General features: G+C 47.3%; 1 protein-coding gene and 1 pseudogene across 2 annotated transcripts in view; both read left to right on the top strand.

Annotated features, from left to right (window-relative positions):
* Window positions 1-16,262, top strand: part of LOC135897556 (uncharacterized) — a 57,892-nt gene extending 41,630 nt beyond the window's left edge. The window contains exons 1-2 of one of the 2 annotated variants that reach the window (XR_010563083.1): window positions 12,704-12,799; window positions 15,371-16,262. Coding sequence is in view for 1 of the 2 variants with exons in the window: in XM_065426215.1 (XP_065282287.1) it covers window positions 15,371-16,056 (686 nt within the window). In the remaining variant the exon portion in view is untranslated. Of the gene's footprint in view, window positions 1-12,703; window positions 12,800-15,370 lie in introns of those variants that run through there. The other variant, XM_065426215.1, reaches the window with a different exon arrangement.
* On the top strand, window positions 7,166-7,341 carry LOC135897807 (U2 spliceosomal RNA; annotated as a pseudogene).
* Window positions 16,263-20,346: the final 4,084 nt, after the last annotated feature.

Raw genomic sequence — 20,346 nt, 5'->3', positions numbered from 1 at the left:
CAGGGTGTTTCGCGCCCATCTCTTTGATGCTACGTTAGCCCTGTAAAACTTGTCGAACATGGCTTTGAGTCATTGAATTTAATTGCGATGAAGACGTCAAAACGATGTGCGTTGGCGGACAGCGTGATGCATAGCCGATATTCGACGTTGTCCACTGGGGCTCACGGTCCACAAGACTCGGATTATTAATCCTAATGCAGGAGATTCGGCTTATAAAGGTGGCCACAAAATAGATCTTCAACGATGTAGCCGTGTACAGATCATGACAGGCTCATCACTACATACACCCCCCCCTTTATTTTTATAAGGACACGTGCACTTACGTATTCATAATTTTTTCGGGGAGTGCATTTCACCCGCTAACAACTTCAAGTTATCGCTGAGCGCAAAACGAGCCAGCATGATTTGAAACTTGCTCGAATGTTATGGTTTATTATATCTGTTCTAAATGTTCTCGCAGAAATTTGTATAATCAGTTTGCATGCGTCACACGAATTGTGTAGTACTCTCTGGAAAGCACGCGGACGCCGGCGATTACGTTGGAACCTTCGACAGGTGTTGTATAAAAGCCGACGCGCTTGACCCGATAATAAGATTTTCGACGATTCCCGACTGTGCGCGCCTCTACCGATGTCGCTTTTGCAGGCACAGATTCGTCCAATAAAAAGAATTAATTTCGACATTCACAGTTTTGCTGCTGTGTTCTTCATCTGTGCGTGACTGGGGTTGAAATTCATCCCCACTGTACAGCGCCTACAAGAATAAAAATGTTTTGCAAAACGTAGCCTGCAACTAAGATGCAACTAACCGTTGAGCTCATTGGTATTGCGTAACCGCTGAGGGGAATTAGCTCAACAAAAGGCGCACACACAACATGAAGGGAGACGCATCTTCGTCTCCCCTTCTGTTGTGGGTCTTGTTTGTTGCACTGATTTCCCTCATCACCAAACTTAAAGCAGCAAAGAAAAAGGCGCCATATGATAGCAACAGTTGCGTTGACTCGTTTCACCATGATTTCAATCGACGAGGAGTAAGCCAGCCCAACTGCCACAATGTAATTTTCTATAATCGACAGGAAGTAACGTAGCTTAGAGGGACACTAGAAACACTAGGTCATTTGAGTGTTCCTTCAAGACTCGTTAACCGAATTCGCTGTAATATGTTGATTAGTAAGAGAAAACGAAGAGCAAAATTTCATTTTCTTTTCAATTTCGCGCCGAAACCCCAGCGACGTTACGTCAGTGTGACGTCATTGATTTCAATATATTCGCTTGTGTTTGGGTCACTGTAGCTCAGTCAAACATCTCGAAACTTGCTCATTTGTTTACTCGGCGCTCTTCATAATACAGTGTAATGCACATTTACCGCTGAAACGTTAACTATAGGCGTGAGCAGACGTCGTCAAAACCCCGTGACGTCATGACGAGCAGGTGCGACAGCTCCAAGCCGGCGTGGCCCGTTGTCTTTCGTTTCTGCGTCCTTTCTGGCTTATCAAGCCTCTCCTAGAGGTGGATTTTTTTTGGCGCTGATGAAAGATGATTTACCAATGCAGCTCGGATATTTTTTTTCTCTTTAGTGTGTTTTCCATGCAATTGTCAATCTGGCGTTCGTTGCTGTTGATTCGTATTTCTACAGAGATTGTTCCTCAACCATGGCTCTGGACGACTTTATGCCGTTTGGTTATACCCCATGTCACCATTAACAAATTGACTAAACTTCTCTGGTAAGATCCGATGTGCGATCCGCTTCGGACTGACCATGTAATGTTTGGGATCGAGAGGGAGGACAAATCGCGTTCGATAGCCTATAGCACTTTCTGAAAGTCAAGCACGTGCAGCTGCGATAGTAAGTATTTGCAGGCGAGTCATTATATGAACAAAAGGCCGTACACGATTCATCAATGGCCGTCGGCTCTTTAAATATAGCAGCTGAAGGCAGAAGGCGACAAAATTGGCTTACTCGTAGCAAGCACAGATCGGTATCCTTTGGTTTGCTTCTCTGCCAGAAAAAGTGTCCATACGTTAAAGAAAGCTGCAAAGTGTATAAGCGAAGTAAGGAAGTCGTCATCTGTTTGTGCATGCAGCCACTGATATGCGTACTTTGGGATAAAATATGTGGTGAAGCCACTCCTATAGCGCAGACATGCTAGACGTGCTTCAAGACACGAATGAATTATGGTGCACAACAATGGTACTGGACCTTTGACTTTTGAAAGGACTGAAGTGTTTTTACTTTTAATGACATTCACATTACTCAATTTTCACCAGCACCAAAGAGGGCGTCCTCAAGATGGAATAAAGAAAGTGCACATAAACAGATGACAACCTGAACAAAGGTTTAATCATGAGCTGATGAGCGCACTGTGCACTGCCAACGCTATTACACTTGAGGAAAGAAGTCGAACTGCATCCATAAGAATGCTGTGGAGCCTGTGAATCAGTCTGAGCAAGATAAGATTGCCGGCACGGTCTCACAAGCGATCAATTCATTCCACGCTTCCTCAGAGGTAGAAGAGTTCGACTGTCACGCCCGTTTGGCGCGGCCCTTTCCGCACTTTGCGTGGCTTCATCCTGACCAGCGCCGTGGGCGTACTCGGTCGTTGTTACGTCATGGCGCCTTTTTTCCAGGTCGACAGTTTCGACCGCTATGCGCGCATCGCAACGACGACACACGGCGCGCCCCTCATGGAACCTCGGCTGGACGTCAACCCTCGAATAGGTTCTTACTACGGGATAGAAGGTTGCGTCGGTTTGGGCCTCGCTGGTCGACTCTTCCACAACGGGGGGCGATGATTCGGGATTAACAGGAAAACCCGCCTCGTCAGTAAAAATCGCGGTGGGAAGTGGGAAGTCTTCGGCCCCGACTTCTGTGCTGCGAGGCGTCGCGGCGGGTAGGTCACCAATCATGGAGAGTATAGAAACGGACAGGGCGACCATGGCCAGCACCACGAAAGCGAGGCAGACCGTTTTCGCCGTCGCGACACACGTCGTCAACGAAGTCCGCAGGCGGCTAGGAGACGGCGGTCGAGGCTTGCCCAAGTAAGGTTCGATCGGCTCGACTCGGGACCACAGGACTTGAGTCGTGTGTGAGGAGCCCGTCTGTTCGCGGGGCCAGATTGTATCAGCCCACGCGTCCATATCTTTAAACAAGGACTGACAATGCTGGGCGTGTGTTTGCTGCTGCTGGTGGTGTTCGCCGGATGATGTTGCAGCAGCCTCTGGAACAGCAGGAAGGAGGTGGTGCGGCAAGTCAGCGGAGCTCGTCGGCAGTGGCACCTGCAGCAGCACACTCGGTGCGTGGGCCGCTTGGTCCTGTGCGCACTGGAAGTTGAGCTCCGTCGGCTTGCGGCCATCGTCCTGCGTGCCGAATTCCATGTCAGGCAGGCTGACACACACTGTGTTCTCGTGGAATGGGCCGATTTGACGAACTCATTCAAGGATGGCTTCAATGGCTTCAAGAATGGGTCGTGGCCTTCGACGGTTTGCATCGTCGTGGCTGGTGGCCTTCTCTGCGCCCTGTTCTTACAAGATCGGGGAAAGATGCGTAAAACCGGCTTGAGGCCCAAGCGGAGTTGTCCGTCCTTTTTTTCTTCATAACCTGCTAACATCTTGGTGCATACCCACAGCGGACGATGATGATAATCATGATGATCCCAAACATTAGCGTGTAACTACAATGAGGGGTGGCTGAAAAGCGGGCAGCATAGAGCGAGAACAATGTTGGGGCAAATGGTGATAACAATGAAACTATTAAAGCTATATTTCAAAGGTTACATGATCACATGGCATGACGCCGCTACGGCAATGGGACGCTCACCCCTTCTGTTGTTACAGGTTAGTTACCTGGACATTACCAGCCGCTTTAAGTGCGGAGTCGTTCCAAATAAGTTTTAATAGCATAGTCGTGCCAAATTGAGCTCTATGACTGTTTCAATCGCGCACTGTGCTGCTTTGTGCGACTTCATGCTTATTTCTGTGTCTCGTTACGATTGATGCTGTCGGGGGATGTCGAACTTGATCCTGAACCTGAAGATTCTGTGTTATACATTGTACGCAGGATAGAAGCAGGCCAAACTGCAATTTTGGTTGAACTTAAGGGGATAAAAGAGAAGCAGGACGCCAGAGATGTTGAGGTGAAGTGCCTTTAGGGAGTCGCCACTCTCGAGTCCACCCTTAGCCTATTTAAAACCTCTGGAACAGACACACCTGGCAGCATCCAGTCATTTTCACGCTAGTTAAAAACCATAGCTTCAAGGTGCGAGGACGCCGAAAACAGACTACGTAGATGAAATGTACTTTTTTTTGGCATCAGCGATGAGTGTGGTGAAGATTGGACAAGTTCATAGCAAAAAGTCATCAAACTGTGCGCTGAAAGGTTGGAGCTTACTTCATCAGGCGACCAGTCTGAACGAGTGCACAGAATTGGTCGATTCGCTCATGACAAATGCTGGCCAATAATCGCAAAGCATGTCACATTTAAAGACAACTACAGCAGTTTGGCTTCTGCAAGGAAGCTAAAAGGCCCCCGCTTATGCGTTCGCGAGGATTTCGCGCCAAGCACTCGCTTAGCAAGAAAAAACTGCTAGAATATGCAAGGGCACAGGACAAATCATGCAAACTTTCACTTGACAAAATGCACATTAAGAACAAGGAATACATGTACCATGTTGATAGAGGCACCGTCGTATTATGTAGCAGATAGCTAAAAAAAAATCTATGGGTGCACGGGTCCCTGAACTACCCCTTTATACAGCCTCGTGTCGCTTCCTCAGAATATCGTACACTAACTTACGTAGCATACTAATTAATCGCGATATATTCTGTTCCTTTATAGAAAATAGCAATCACGACATTCTAGCCCTAACAGAAACATGGCTGCAAAACGATGTTTCACACGGTGAAATTTTTATAGAAAATGACATATTCAGCATTTGTCGGCATGACCGCAATGATAAAAGGGGCGGTGATGTCTTGCTTGCAATAAATAAAAGGATTTCTTCTTATGAAGTTCACACCTCGTGATCGCTAAACGTTATCTTGGCTGCCTGTCAAACCATATGTGGAAACATATTAGTTGGTGTCTGCTACCGCCCCCCTGAAATGTCGCTTCCATTTGTTGATAAAATACGCGAAATTATTGTTACTGCCATGTAGAAATGTTCAACTAGTTATGTTTATCTTCTTGGCGATTTCAATTTTCCCCAAATCAATTGGCCATGCTTGTCATAATCGTGCAAGCACACAACCGATTTCAGTGAATTAACCTCGGACTTAAAGCTTTTTCAGGTAATTAATCAACTCACCGTGACAATAATATTTTAGATTTGGCACTAACTACTGCACCTGAAATCGTGGGTCCTGTGTTAATTTGTGACGGTTTTAGTGACCGTATGTTGCTTAAGCTTAAGCTCCCGATACCCATGTTGTTTACTGAATTTTAGTATAAAAAATTCGGGATCACAACAAAGCTAAGTATGTTGCCATCAACACTGAACTTCAGTTATTTCTCGGTGACTCATTTTTGCCATCTCTTAACAAATAAAAATTATTAAGAAATAAAAATTCAGTGCCATTCCACTCTGTGAAGATGGCTGACCAGCGAGGCTGTGTATGTGGGCCCTTTAATGGCGAGCTGACCGTTGCCGTGCGTCAAACGCCGTATGCACATAAATGGAAGATGAGGCACGACTAGTCGCTCCTTCACGATATTGAGCCTCGGAAGACCGCACACATCTTGCACTTAGCATTGAAAACAGAATTCACGTAGCCCGAATTCCCCGGAATATTCACCCCGACTGTCATGAAGGCTGAAGACAGGCAAGGGCACAAGCCCTGGTTCGGCTCTTTTGCGATTACGCATCGGACACCGCTCTTATACAACGGCCTGGCCCAGTACCTAAAGATACGCGCCCTGTGTCTAGTCGTACTAGATAGAGGCATCCTGAGGGCTTCGGCCACGTTCAACAGTCTGAACAGTGGCAGGGCGGAAAAGGCTACTATCACCCTCGCCATTCTACACGCTTCAACGATACCGGCACCGGATGGACCCATCACAATGGTCACTGATTCACAGATCACAAACAGGACTTTGGCACAAGGGATGGTAATACCCTACACAAATTGAATCTTTACATCATTGTACTCGACAGCGTTACACAGGGTGCGTGTCATCTGAACACCTGGTAATGAACGCGCTAATACTGTAGTCCGAGAGCTCGCTGACCGGCTGCCATTGGAAGAGCTGTCCAACCCAGACGACTCACCGACAGAACCACTGAACTACACTGGAACTCTACAACATTACAGAGATGGCAGGAGATACTTCCCCCCACCAAATAATCCACATAACCAAGAAGATGTCGCGTGGCGACTGCTTCAAACTAAATCATTTCCTTGTATGTTTTATTTTCACCTTTTCCACCCCACACAATATCCCTCATACTGCCCGTACTGTGGAGCAAAGCCCACAGTATATCATTCCACCTGGGAGTGCCCAAACCCTCCGGGTTACTCCCCTATTCCTTTAACTTCACCTTGTTTCTGGGAGACTGCGCTGACCAGCTTAGACCCGCAAGAGCAGCGACGGCTGGTCCGAAGGGCACGTGGAGTGGCGCGAGCCGATGGAGCCCCGAACTAAGGGCTACACCCTACGAGGAAGTCGCCCCACCACATTAGAAATAAATGTTCTCTCTCTCTCTCTCTCTCGGAAGATGATGATGCGCCGTAGGGTACACATACCCATGTATTGTTGCAAAACGCGGGATGACACCTTTTACTAACGAATCCCACCACATGGAACAGACACGCGCCTAACGGCACTCCGAGGGCACACTCATTCACCGTTGCCAAGGCGATCATCTGTAGGTCGACGTCCCGCAGTGCAGTAATAGTTGTGAGGTGACAAGGAAACCAAAAGCGGTCACACAGAACACAGGCCACAGAAAGTTAGTCCCACACAAACTTCCTCCGAAAGCTGGCGTTGCTCCGGTGAAACGTCCCAGGTTTGCGGGATCGGGACCACATGGACTGTTGGAATTTCCTTCCGTCTCGCGGTCGTAGCGGGCGGCATGCTTACGGGACCACCACCACGGTATAACGGAAGGAAAGGAAAGAAGATACGCAAGCACCTGGAACGCCGACAAAGAGAGGGCGGTGCCAACGCAGACATGGCCGTCGCGTGTCAAGGTGTAGTATCTGTTCTTATCAGCTTAATATATGATATGGGTTGTATTTGGGTCTAAGATATTAAAATTACTTTTACAAGTTGGTGGTGTGCTTAAAGACTGTTTCACGTCCAGCGCGGGTCGGTCTGGTCAACGTTACTAGACTAGCTTCAGTTGTAAAACTCCCCGCCCGCGCGCTTACAGCCGCTGTCGCCACTTCTGTGACAGCCGCCAGGTGGCAACGCTGTTCCATCGGGCTCTACTGCAGACGCCTCGGCGCAGCCTTGAGCTCGTGCGGATAGGCAGTTTGCGCGTGTTTCTCGCTCGCTGGCGTTTTCCCTTGTCCAAATTAGTGATACCATGAGAAAGCGGTATTCACCTACAGCAAGAAGATTTATCGCGACAGTTCGTTAATACTGAAAGAAGGGTAAACTGTACGAAAAGAAGAAACGCATACAGCGAAGCGCAGAAGCTGCGTTTCTAAATGTCGTGTTTCTTCCTGTCGTCTTAACATTTCGCGCAGTTTAGGCTCACGAGCCTGAATATCTGGCCAAAGTGCGTGATTGTAGGATGATCCTCATCCCCACCGAAGCTTCTCACCACGCCAAAGAAGCGCTGCAAAAAGAAAGATGAGGTCGGTCTTGGTGCACACAAGCCACAAATAAATAAATAAATAAATAAATAAATAAATAAATAAATAAATAAATAAATAAATAAATAAATAAATAAGTTGGATTTTTCATTCCGGGAAGATGCTTAATCAGCGGAGCTGAAATGTGCGGCCCCTGTGTTTATCACTGGGTTAATCCCGCGGGTTCATTGAAGTATTTTTCAGCCATGAGGTTACACACACAATCGGCTGCGACGGAGAGAACGACGTTACTGACGTTATGTCCGCAGTTGTCGCTTGCGTTCGATGTCTCGAGTTTGCTCGGCGGCGTGGTTAGCAGCCTTCGTCTGCGATTTGCCGCTTGCGATTCTTCGAAATTATTTCTTCAAAATTAAATCGTTCTGTTACGTAAGACCATGAGTGGCTCGTACTCCCTTAAGCAATGGCTCATACCCCCGTAAACGCGGCCTCCCCATTACGACGACAGAAGTGAAGTGAAATTCTACGGTGGAAAGATGAACGGCCGCGCAGCCAGCTGTGGAAGATGACGACGAACGCGGGAGCAGTGGCACGAGCACGTGCCGTGGATTTCGCAGAAAGTTCGCGGTCGGCACTAGGAATCGCTCTGTTCCACGCCGAGCGAAGCGTCGCATTGCTGAGAGCACAGAAAAAGTGGTGCGCCGCACTGTCGACATAATAATAATAACAACAACAACAACAATAATAATAATAATAATAATAATAATAATAATAATAATAATAATAATGCCTTTATTTTCCATCCCAAGGATGTGGGAGGGGGAGAGAAAAAGTTACATATCCAGCTCCCCGATACAAAACATGATGTTTAGAAAAAAAAAGGCAAACAGTACAAGCATATGAGTACAGACAAAAAGGAACATCACAAATGTCAATTTTTACAAAAATGTACAATTCCAAAAAACATAGTGATGTGCATAATATCATGTCGTACATTTCAAACAGAAAGTGCCGCCCTTTCACTTATAAGTGAAACAAAATGACGCAAATCTTTTGACCGGGTGCGTTGGAGGTTTAAATTGTAATGTTGGCACAGGTTTAAGAGATGTGGAAGAGTGTTTCTGAGCATATGTTTTCCGTAACCTGTTCTGAATGAATGTATGTGCCAAATATCGGTGTTTCTGGTACATCGTTCCGATAGCGGCCTATGCAGCCAGGCACGCAGCACTTCGGCATCGTCTGCTGATATTCTTAAGAAACTCGGCGAAGGCTACGGTTCCACGGATGACATGCTTGCTGAAATTCGCTGTCAACAACGAACCACAGAATGCACAAACGCTGCACCGCGTGCTTAGTCCGGCCCGCCCGCGTAGCCGGCTAGTGAGGAAGTGGAGCCGGGCGCGACTGCAGCGCCACAAAGGCGCGGGCAGCTGGCGGTTCCGCGCAACGGCACCGAGTTTTAACACTGAAGCTAGTCTAGTAACCTTGGGTCTGGTATTGCACTATTTTCGACATCGGCCAACGTACAAGGGGAGAAATTCTCGATCTACACGGTTCTTGCCCACGGACACATCTTTCACCAGAATCTAGCCATATACAGCTTCGCTGCAATAAGGTGAAAATAGTGTGAGCCGGATATAATGTAATAATGTCGGACGGGTAACGAGAAAACTTGGTTCGCATGCAGCATTGGTGAACGTGAAGTAAAAAATTCCGGACAAAACTTGGACAATAAAGCGCTACAGCATGTGTTTTGGATTGGCAACTGTGTTGTGGTTGAAGCTCAAGGAAACTATTCAAGATTTCAGTCGATCTCATATTATATGTATCAAGCACACTTTTTACGTTCGTAATTTAGATTTCGAGCATGTTGGTTATCTATGGATATGGTGTACTGGAAAGGGGTAGTGTGTCGTCCGCCCTGCGAAGCATCGTTAGAGCCGTGCTCACTTTGTAGTCGACGGTAATGCGTTTGGCATTGACGCAATGCAGCGAGACCTCTCTCTCTCTCTCTCTCTCTATATATATATATATATATATATATATATATATATATATATATATATATATATATATATATATATATATATATATATATATAAAGTCATATTGTAAGACGCCAACAAACAACGATACCAAGGACAGCACACAGGACATCATTTGTAGTTACGTAGCTAATGTGCGACCCACTGAGATGTCCCCTCCCCCCTCTCGATCCACTGACTAGCACAACTCTTTGCACATAACATGTAATTGCAGAAACTGGGGCCCCGTAAATTTACCAACTATGTAGTGAGGGGGCCAGTGAAAATAGTGTGTAGACTATTATGACGAGCACCCTCACCAGAGTGAGGGCCTTAAAGAATTGCTGACTCTCCCGCAATCGAGAGTAGATGTAAGCATTAGATGACTACCGAAAAAGCAGATTGGTTGGAGATGTTACTAGCCACAATTTTGGTACTAGCCACCACGTCACACAGCCCAGCGCCATACTGTGCACTAGTCCAGATGGACGCAGTAGTTCCCTGCCACAGACAGAACCTCATTGCAAGTATCGTCTCGGTCAAACGGCCATTCACGGCGCTACCGGCGCTGCCGGCGCGCCAAACGCACCGCGGACTTCACAGAAACCTGGCGTTGAGAAGAGCACAGTCAACTCTGTCTCAGCGCGAAATGATGGCAACATTGTGTATAATGAAATCTACCTTGTGAGCGTCGCAATTAGAAATGACAAATAAAACTTCATCGTACTAGAAGTTACAGAAGAAGTTACAGCTTGAGTGATATTGTGAATGAACATTTGGAAGAACTCGGAAGCAATATTTTATGTAGCTTGTTTTGGAAAGTAACTAGCGTATGTAGTGTGGTCTTGACTGGTTGCCCGGATGATCTCGTTTTGTTCGCGTAACTTGCCCAAATGTAATCGTTGGAGTGTCCGGATAAGGGCTCTGGCATTTGGCTCAAGGTCTCTTGAAGGTCGCAGCCAACGGGGGCTAAAAGCATTTCATGGGTAAAAGAAATTGCAGGGGCACTTGTTATCCCTACGTGGATGAAGGCGAAAGCATTGCGACCAACGCGCGACGCCTGTGATCGTTCAGTCGTTTTAACTTCGCCCTAAATGACACCAAAATCCGTGGGTTCAAATCCCACCAAAGGTCGAAGGTACGACTTCCAACAAAGGTCGTGGTTTCGAATGCCTTAATTATTTGTGCCTTTATTAACGCCAAAAGTCATGGGTTCTACTCCCACAAAAAATGGCTGTGGCTTAGGTAAGGTTAAGCCCAGGATGCGAAGCATACTAGCCTTTATTTTAGTTGTTGAACCAATGTTTAGCCTGGTGAACTGCTGTTGCTTGGCTATATTTGGTTCGGCTAGACGAAGAAACAACTCATGCATTACTGCTTCGCCTTCAAGAGTGGAACGCGACAGCGTTCCCGTCGACCCGCCAAGGGGTGTAGGACAATGGACTACAGGGCAGCGACTACGCGCCCCGCATTGGACGCGGTGAGCGTCGAGCAAAGGAGCGTTCGGCGCGGCAACGAAATGTGCGCCTGAGCAAGAGACGCACGCCTTAGAAACAGCTCGTTTCTAAGGCAACACCGCATTCACTAGAGGCGCTTTTGTACCGCTTTGAAGCATCGTACTCGTGGCTCAGTGGTAGCGTCTCCGTCCCACACTCCGGAGACCCTGGTTCGATTCCCACCCAGCCCGTCTTGCAAGAGTTGAGCCAAAGCCACTTCTCCTCTGTCGTGACGTCACGGTGTCACGTGATTTCATGGCGACACCGCCACGCCTGAGGAGCTGGGTTGAGCTCTCGTAATATGCTTCGCATAAAAGTCGAAGGTTCGACTCGCACCAGTGGTTGTGGGCTCGAGTGCCTTAATATGTTCTACCTTAATAAACGGTGACCGAATTCGCCTTAATTAACACCGAAGGTCGCGGCTTCGACTCCTGCCAAAGATCTAGGGGTTCGCAGCCTTTTGGGACCATCGTGTGGTCACGCCAACGCTGGATTTTCCACCTCACGAACCAACAATGGTTTCCCGTTCGTAAGTGGCTCCATCGTCATCGCCACGAATTAGAAGAAGATGGCGGTGCCTGAGAATGCCAGGGCGGGACAGCAACCCGACAGACCCAAGGTCCCTCACGCCAGCACTGTGTTTTATGCGAAGCATATTACGAGGGCTCAACCCAGCTCCTCAGGCGCGGCGGTGACCATGAAATCACGTGACACCGTGACGTCACGACAGAGGAGAACGAGGGCTCAACCCAGCTCCTCAGGCGCGGCGGTGACCATGAAATCACGTGACACCGTGACGTCACGACAGAGGAGAAGTGGCTTTGGCTCAACTCTTGCAAGACGGGCTGGGTGGGAATCGAACCAGGGTCTCCGGAGTGTGGGACGGAGACGCTACCACTGAGCCACGAGTACAACGCTTCAAAGCGGTACAAAAGCGCCTCTAGTGAATGCGGTGTTGCCTTAGAAACGCGCTGTTTCTAAGGCGTGCGTCTCTTGCTCAGGCGCACATTTCGTTGCCGCGCCGAACGCTGCTTTGCTCGACGCTCACCGCGTCCAATGCGGGGCGCGTAGTCGCTGCCCTGTAGCCCATTGTCTTACACCCCTTGGCGGGTCGACGGGAACGCTGTCGCGTTCCACTCTTGAAGGCGAAGAAGTAATGCATGAGTTGTTTCTTCGTCTAGCCGAACCAAATATAGCCAAGCAACAGCAGTTCACCAGGCTAAACAGTGGTTCAACAACTAAAATAAAGGCTAGTATGCTTCGCATCCTGGGCTTAACCTTACCTAAGCCACAGCCATTTTTTTTTTCACTGCCCTCACGCACGAGCAGGCGGCCGGACGAGGGAACGCGGCCGGGAGACGCGCCTCGGTTCCCACATTGGCGGCCGCAAGCAAGAACCGGCGCCACATTAAGCGGCAGCATGGCGACGTGCCTCGGACGACGGGGACGCCGGACCAACGCAGAGCGGCGTTCACGACTCGAAGCGTTCAGCGGAGCGGCGCACTTCCCCATACTGGTGAGAAAACAGGTGAGTGCGCGTTGTCGCCTACGCTGAGACAGCGAGGCCTAGCAGCAGCGGTAACGAGTGAGAGAAAATGCCATTATTTATTTACTTATTTATTTATTTATCATTTATTTGTTTACATTCATACGCAGCATAATGCTGCGTATGAACGTCGTTTCGAGTATTTGCGTGTCGTTGCGAGCTCGTAGAGACCAGTCACGGTAACGTCGGTGATACGTAGAATGACAGTGCAAGTCCTAAAATGAGAACTGTCTGAGTCGGTGAAAAAAAAAAATATGGGCTGGGGGAACTAGGGAATGGATTCGGACTAGGCAGACGCGTAGAGGATAATATGTTTGTACTAACTCAGTGCGTAGAGATTTCAGTAGTAGCTCAGAATAGGCCTTTATGCATAGCATTTCTAGATATTAAGGGAGCCTACGAAAGCGAAGACAGGAAATTTTTATGGGATATTCGCAAGCTTAAATGCATAAGTGACAATTTCGTGGAGCTGCCGAGGGCTATACAGGTATGGAGACAACCAAGTTCAAATTGCATGGGAAGGCTGAAAATGTAATGAAATGGTCGAAATTCACTAAGCACTGAAGCAATGATGTCCTCTGATTCCATTGTTGTTCACGCTTTATGTTAAGGGCATATAAAGAACACTGGAAAGCAGTGATTTAGGGTTTTATTTGTCCTTCATGCGTAATGTACAAATGGTGCAATAGAAGGTCCCCGGATTGATGTATACGGACGGCGTAGTGATATACTAGCGGACAATGCAAGATATTTACAGAAATTTGGGAATATCTGTGGCAATGAAGCGACAAATCTAGGCGTAAATCGTAGCGCAGAGAAAGCGGGAATTGTGGCATTAATCAATTAATTAACTAATTAATGAATAAATACATTAACTAGTTAATAAATAAATAACTAAATAAATTAAAGCTGCTTGCCGGGCCCGAAGGCAGTACAGAAAGGAGTGGGAAAAATGGCAATAGGTGCAGCTAACAACAAAATATTACAAGGCATTTCGTAAAGCGATCTTGAACTGGTGGTCATCAGCTATGCTTTCGATTGTAGAAGGAAGGCGACTCCACCCGACGCTTGTTCTAGGAACCTAAGAGTCATAAGACAATTTTGTGCGACAAGAAGGCAGACCCACCGTGAAGCGGTGATGGGAACTTGAACATATATAATGAGGTGGATAAAAGAGGACGTCCTTCAAGTCGTTCTTACTGTAACAGATTTTGTGAAAAAGATTAAGGCGAGATGACTTTCGACGCAGTGAGAGGTCAGGCCAGTTTAGACCAGTTTAGGGTTGAAGATGCGAGTGAATGAAGAGACGAGTAAATATGGGGTGCCAATTGAACAACAAGTCATGCATCATCATCATCATCATCATCACCGCCACCACCACCACCACCATAATCATCATCATCTTTTATGTCCACTGCTGGACGAAGGCGTTTCCCTGCGTTCTCCCCTTACCCCTGTCTGCGCCAACGTATTCCAACTAGCGCCCGCTAATTTCCTCATTTCATCGCCCCACCTAGTATTCTGCCGTCCCCGATTGCGTATTCCTTCTCTTGGCACCCATTAAGTATACGTTAAAGCGGCACTAGAGCGAGAGAGTGATAGACTGATACAGTATTCGCTCATAAATCTATGATTAATTTCGTGGTTACAGGTTGATTGCCAGGAGAAAAAAATGGTCAAACATTTACACTTTGAATTTCGAGCCGAAACAGCGCGGTTGCCTCAGTGTGACGTCGCGAATTTTTAAGAGCAGTATCTCGCGTTCGGGCTGTCGGGGCGCTGTAAAAGTTCTTGAGACTTGTTCAGTTCAGTCTTCGGACCTTCTTGAGTGCAGCGTAGCCTAGCTTTCCGACATAAAGGTGCCTGCGCATGCCCGAGCAGAGGACGTCAAAGTCCATGACGTCATGGCTCGTTGCTGGGTGCGGGAACTTCAAGACGGCATCAGCGGCAGCCTTGCGTACTTTCTGGCTTATACCAAGCGTCATGTCCTAGTAAGAATGACTATTTTTGGTACTATAGAAAATAAATTCCCTTCTAGAGCTTAAAGAATCCTTCTCTTCAGTGCCGCTGTCGCATGCAGTCGTTGGTATGAAGTTGATAGAAAAATACTAAACCTATCCCACGTGGGTCTGAACACGGATAAAACTTCTTCCACTGAACTTTTGTAATTATGAACCTTCTTGTGCTCTTCCACTGCAGCTTTCGCGTTCAACAGTTCAGATTCAGAAACCGTATCCGCCGCGGAGACTGTAGACATGGCGTCCTGCTGCTGTGCACGATGTGGCGGGTTCGGTCACCGGCCGTGGCTGCCGCATTCCTATGGAGATGGAATGAGAGGAACGCTTGTGCATGTATATTTAAATGTGCGTTAAACGAGCCCCGTGGACCAAAATTTATCCGGTTCGCTCCACCGCGTTGTACTCCATTGTGCATTTTCTGAGGTGCTAGATCCCTCAAGCCGGTTCTATGAGAAGCGTTGTATGTGCAGCAATTTATACAAGACAATTCTTTGTTATCACGCTCAGTTTCACTTTCCCCTCTAACGATTCTCAGCTCTGCTTGCCGGAAAGCCGGTGGCTGCGACAACCGAGGGCGTCCCCAACCCGGCTTCTGCTGCGCCCGTTCCCCATGAGCAGAGGCCGCCCTCCATGCGAATCGCAACCGGCGGCGTCCAGGCGGTCGGGGACCACGAGGAAGACGCCCCCGAGGGCGCCGCGGCATGCGTGTTCGTCTGCATGTGCGTCGTGGTCTTCGGAATCGCTGGGCTGCTCGTGTACGTCTTCCGGAGCCTGTCGACCGGGCCACCGCAAATCGAGCCGTGTACGTACGAGGCAACGGCGTTGACGGCGACGAAGGCATCCGTAGCCTCAGAGACGCGCAAACTCGAACGCGGCGCCACTGGAATACCGCTGCTGCCGCTTGGGAGCAGACGTGCCACCGCACTACCATCGCGAGGTCCCAAGGCACGTGGTGGCGGAGCCTCGGAGAGCGCCGGAACCACCAGCGGCATCGTCGGAACCGGCGACGCGGAGGAAACAGACGACGATCGCGAACAAGCAGGAGACACGGCAGTTCCGGTCCCGGTGACGACGCCTGGCGAAGATCGGCGTCCCTTTGAGCCGGTCGTGTTTGGGGCGCCGCCGAACGAAGGGCGTCTTTCGAATGGGAGCTATGGGGATCGGCGACGGGAGGGAAAGGGTCATTTAGAGCACCGAGGGTTAGGACGGCGTGTCGGTTGAAAAGCCTTCACGCGTGGACTCGCCTGAAATGGCAGACACGCGCATTTGTGCTGTATATATATATGTACGCTGTAATGACAATTTACGTGATGGTGGTTAGCCGGAACACTCTGACTCACTAAACAACTTATAGCGTGCTTCCCTACGTAATTTCTCGCGTTCTTTGTCTACTATGGCTGCCGGGATTAAATTTGTCCCACATTTGGTCCAATTTCATGTTTTATAGCGCACGGTTGGCTGTTTGAGATATTCGGTCGAAAAATATTAGCATTTACGAATAGTGACGATACAATTGAAGATCGAATTGAATAAGACAATATTGGCTTCGTTATTCGGAAGATTCGGCTATTCGCACGCTCATACGTTTTTTAAAGACCTCGCTCGATTTGGTCACAGCCGAGAAAGTAAGACATACGCCAGCTATCTTTGTGGAAAGGAGGCCGGTGTATATGTAACGCTTGGTCTTGCTCGATCCCGTATCTTATCTGATAATGCAAGGGGAATGCCATGCTGACCACTGACCAAGCGTAAAAAAGAAACGCATCACTACATTTCTCTGTATACGTTGATTGATTATTTATCTATATGGTTTAACATAGGTCAATATCTCTTTACATCTAACCTAGGAAAACTCACCGTAAGAACCTTACGCGACCGCATAGATAATTGGCTGATAGAGAACAGGATATCGAGTCCATGCGAAATTGGCTTCAGACGTGGGTGCTCGATTTGGTGTGCCCATGTAGACTTGCAAAGTCGTATTCAACCAGCTCGATTTGAGACAGAATATGCAGCCTTAGTCACATTGGATATCACTGAGGCGTATGACAGTGCAGAACATGTAAGCCTAATAAATGCGCTTCAGAATGCAGGCCTGCGATATTATTTTGTCGCGTAGGATTATGAATTTTTACACGGCACGGAATTTTACTTCTCTCTACACGCATTGTCTTCATCTACGTATACGTATCAACAGTCAAGAGGTCTACCACAAGGATTGCTGTTTAATGATTTACTGAGTACTGTACCTTTAAATGTGCATGTGCACGCATTTACCGACGGCATAGCATTTTTTGCTGCATGGGTAGATTTACGTGCTTTGTACCAAACTCTACAGTCCTATATGAGCCGCATAGGATTGTAGCTTGATGGCATTAACCTCTCTCTGTCAGGGCAGTGTGGGGATTGCATGATTATAATATATTGCATGTATGTTCGCCCGATAATAGAGCTCGGCTGCGTTTTGTTTTCTGTTTGACCTGCATGCAAAATTCCTTCTGTGATTCTATTAGGACGGGAGGCATTACGTTTATGTCTTGTGTTCCCTTTATTTTCGCTAATGAAATCTTGCACCAATAAGCACGCCTACCTTCTCTTCTCATGCGATTGCATATGCTAACAGAACAAACTTTTCTGAAGATATATGCATCACCGGAGAAGAGACCGCGATATATTTTCATTAATGAATCAGCCTCATTTTTTTAACTACCAATGGTATCACTCACGTTGTCCTGGAGTTGTTTTCGTACAAAAACTATTGTACCCATTAAATGTTCACCTATGTGAGGTGGTCTTATTGAGTTATTCTTACGGTCGCTGCAACTGAATTTGAAAATTTTCCAAACAGTGCAAAGCATTCCCCCTATCAATATCTGAATAGTATCTTGGAAGATCACCTTGCACATCTGGATACTAAGACCGTTATAGCAACTGATGCTTCCGTATGTGAAGAAAAGGCAAGTGTGGACATTGTATCAACTCATCTGAATTAGTCTTTTTTTCATTTGGCTACCGTCAGTGACTTCACGCTTATCTTTCAGGCGGAATTATTGGCGGTTGTCTTAGCTTTACGCAAATTACCATCATGTGTGTCACCAGCCGTGATCTTAACCGATTTTCTGTCTGTCTGTTCGTCACTAAGCACTTCCAAATTTCCACATTCATTAGAAACTCTCTATACGCTTCTCTCAAGACAGTTACGTCTCGTCCGTTTAGTGTGGGTGCTAGGCCACCAAGATCTAGCCTCAAGCGAATGTGCAGATGCACTCGTAGTGACATCCCATGATGGTTCTATAATCCCAATTTTACCTACGTCAGATTTCATCGCTGCTGCGCGATTCAGAAAATACAATACTACAAATAACTCAGCGCAATCATCGTTGTCAACATCTGATTTTCCGCATCTCAATTTTCCTTGGATTACCAAATGGTGCTCCAGTAGGAAAATGTAAGTAGCAATTACGCGACTACGGTGCCGCGTCCACGAACTGAACTTTTATTTCCACAGGTCTGGTATGGCTATGTCGCCTTTATGCCCCTTATGCAAAGAAAGTGAATGACTGCAAGACTTGTTTTTGACATGCCGCCGTTTTACTATTAAAGGCAAAAGATTTTTAGAAGAACGCTTCCAAAAGCTTGGCTTGAATTTGACCCTTTCTGTAGTTCTTTAATCTAGGGCTACCTTACTACTTTACCGCCTTAGGAACGTTTATGAAGCACTCTGCATCTTTCTCCGTGAGACAAAAGAGAATTGCATGCTGGAATTCTTCGTGATACTTATTATGCTCACAAAATTCTTTTTTATGTAATGCTTAGATAATGGATTATTCAGAGCTGCAGCAGTAGACACTTTAAATCCCATTTGCAAGATCCTTATTTCATTGAACTCTAATTCATAGAAAAAAAATGAAAACAGCTCCTTCACCGCCAGATTCATGGCCGATCCCCTAGGTGTGGGTTGCGCCATTTCAATAGGGAAACTAACATCTAGAAGGCACCGAACTTCCCTCCTTCGCGAACCGCGGCCCGCCGTGCTACAGAGGAGGTGAAGGGGCCTGCGATCAGCGCCGGCAGTCGGGACGTGGACGCTTTCTGCCGTAAGGGTTTTTCAAATCGGCTCATTATTATCTAAGATAGAAATATTTTAATGCCGCGAAACCACGATTTCAGCAGGCAGGCTCCACTGCCAAGCGAGACGCTCTCTCCATTCGCCCTGTCTAGCCTACGCAATGGAAATTTTTTCCCTGCGTTCTCCCATACGCGACTTTGAGGATCGCGGGACGCATACGTCACAGGCCTCGCCTTAATTTTTTCTCCTCCTTTTTTTTGGCGCTACGCACTTCCGCTGACGGCGTCGCGCGCTAGCATTTGTCTCGTTCGCGCAACGGAAGATTTTGCGCGCTTTGCGTAAGGGAACATGACTAGCGGTATAATCCAATGCTACACAAATACTGAGGCAGAACAAGCGGATCGCACAGCAAGATAACGGCGCTGGAACACGGTGGAAAATGGCATAGTTTCGGCATCAGCGCACACGACCGCACGACCGTGAAAAATCAGGCGAAGCGGAAGTACGTCTCTCTTGCTTCGGTGCGAAGTAAAACACAAAACACGCAGACATTCCGTTTGTGTGTTTTAATACTTCTCTAAACTTCAATTCGTCCATTCAAGCAACAAGTCGCACAGATAACAGATGTTCTCTTGAATAATTTTCCAGGTAACGTGTAACCACGAGCGGCGTCGCACTGCGGACACCAGCACAGAACACCTATATAAACTTAGAGAAGGCAAACTGTACCTTCATCAGTGCAATGGAAATAATAGTAGCGATGGCGTTGTGAACTAAAGTATGCGACTTAGAGATGGCGCTGGCAAAATCAAAACTAATATCATCATCATTACGTAGTGAGGAATATTATCGCTGCGGTAGCGGTTGGTGGGGTTCATCTCGCTGCTCGCTCGTTGGTTTTGGGCGTTTTTGTTACCGCTTTCCGGGTGGTGATCGTGTGTGCGGTAGCCTAACAGGACTATTTATATCTTTATTATGTCGCCAGGTGACCGAGAGGCCTCAACTGGCAAAGAAAGCACTTTAAGCAAGTAAGCTTATATTGTTTATTGTCAATGGTGAATGAAGCAGTACATGCTCACAATTTTTGTACTGGTGAGGTGTATTTAATGCTGTCAGTCACTAAGTTTACACAGTCACACACAGTCACATCTATTGACACAGTCACAACTAGTCACATCTAGTTTACACAGTCACACAGACATACATCTATTTAAGGGAATTTAAAGCTGAAGTCGAACCAAGTTTCCTCATCGTGTTCAGCGTGCCGCTAAAGTAGGGAGAGCGAAGCTTCTGACAACAATATTTATGCTGGGCTAACCTCGTACTTGTAGTTACGTACAGTGCTGCTTGACGTCCTTTATGCTATACGTATATTGTCGGCGTTTGACGATTTCAGCTAGATTAAAACAGAAACATAAGTGCTTGGTAAAGATGTACTGTCA

This window comes from Dermacentor albipictus, chromosome 1 (assembly GCF_038994185.2).
Source record: "Dermacentor albipictus isolate Rhodes 1998 colony chromosome 1, USDA_Dalb.pri_finalv2, whole genome shotgun sequence".
Lineage (NCBI taxonomy): Eukaryota > Metazoa > Arthropoda > Arachnida > Ixodida > Ixodidae > Dermacentor > Dermacentor albipictus.
The sequence above is the reverse complement of the archived record's forward strand: the minus strand, read 5'-3'. Positions and strand labels throughout refer to the sequence as shown.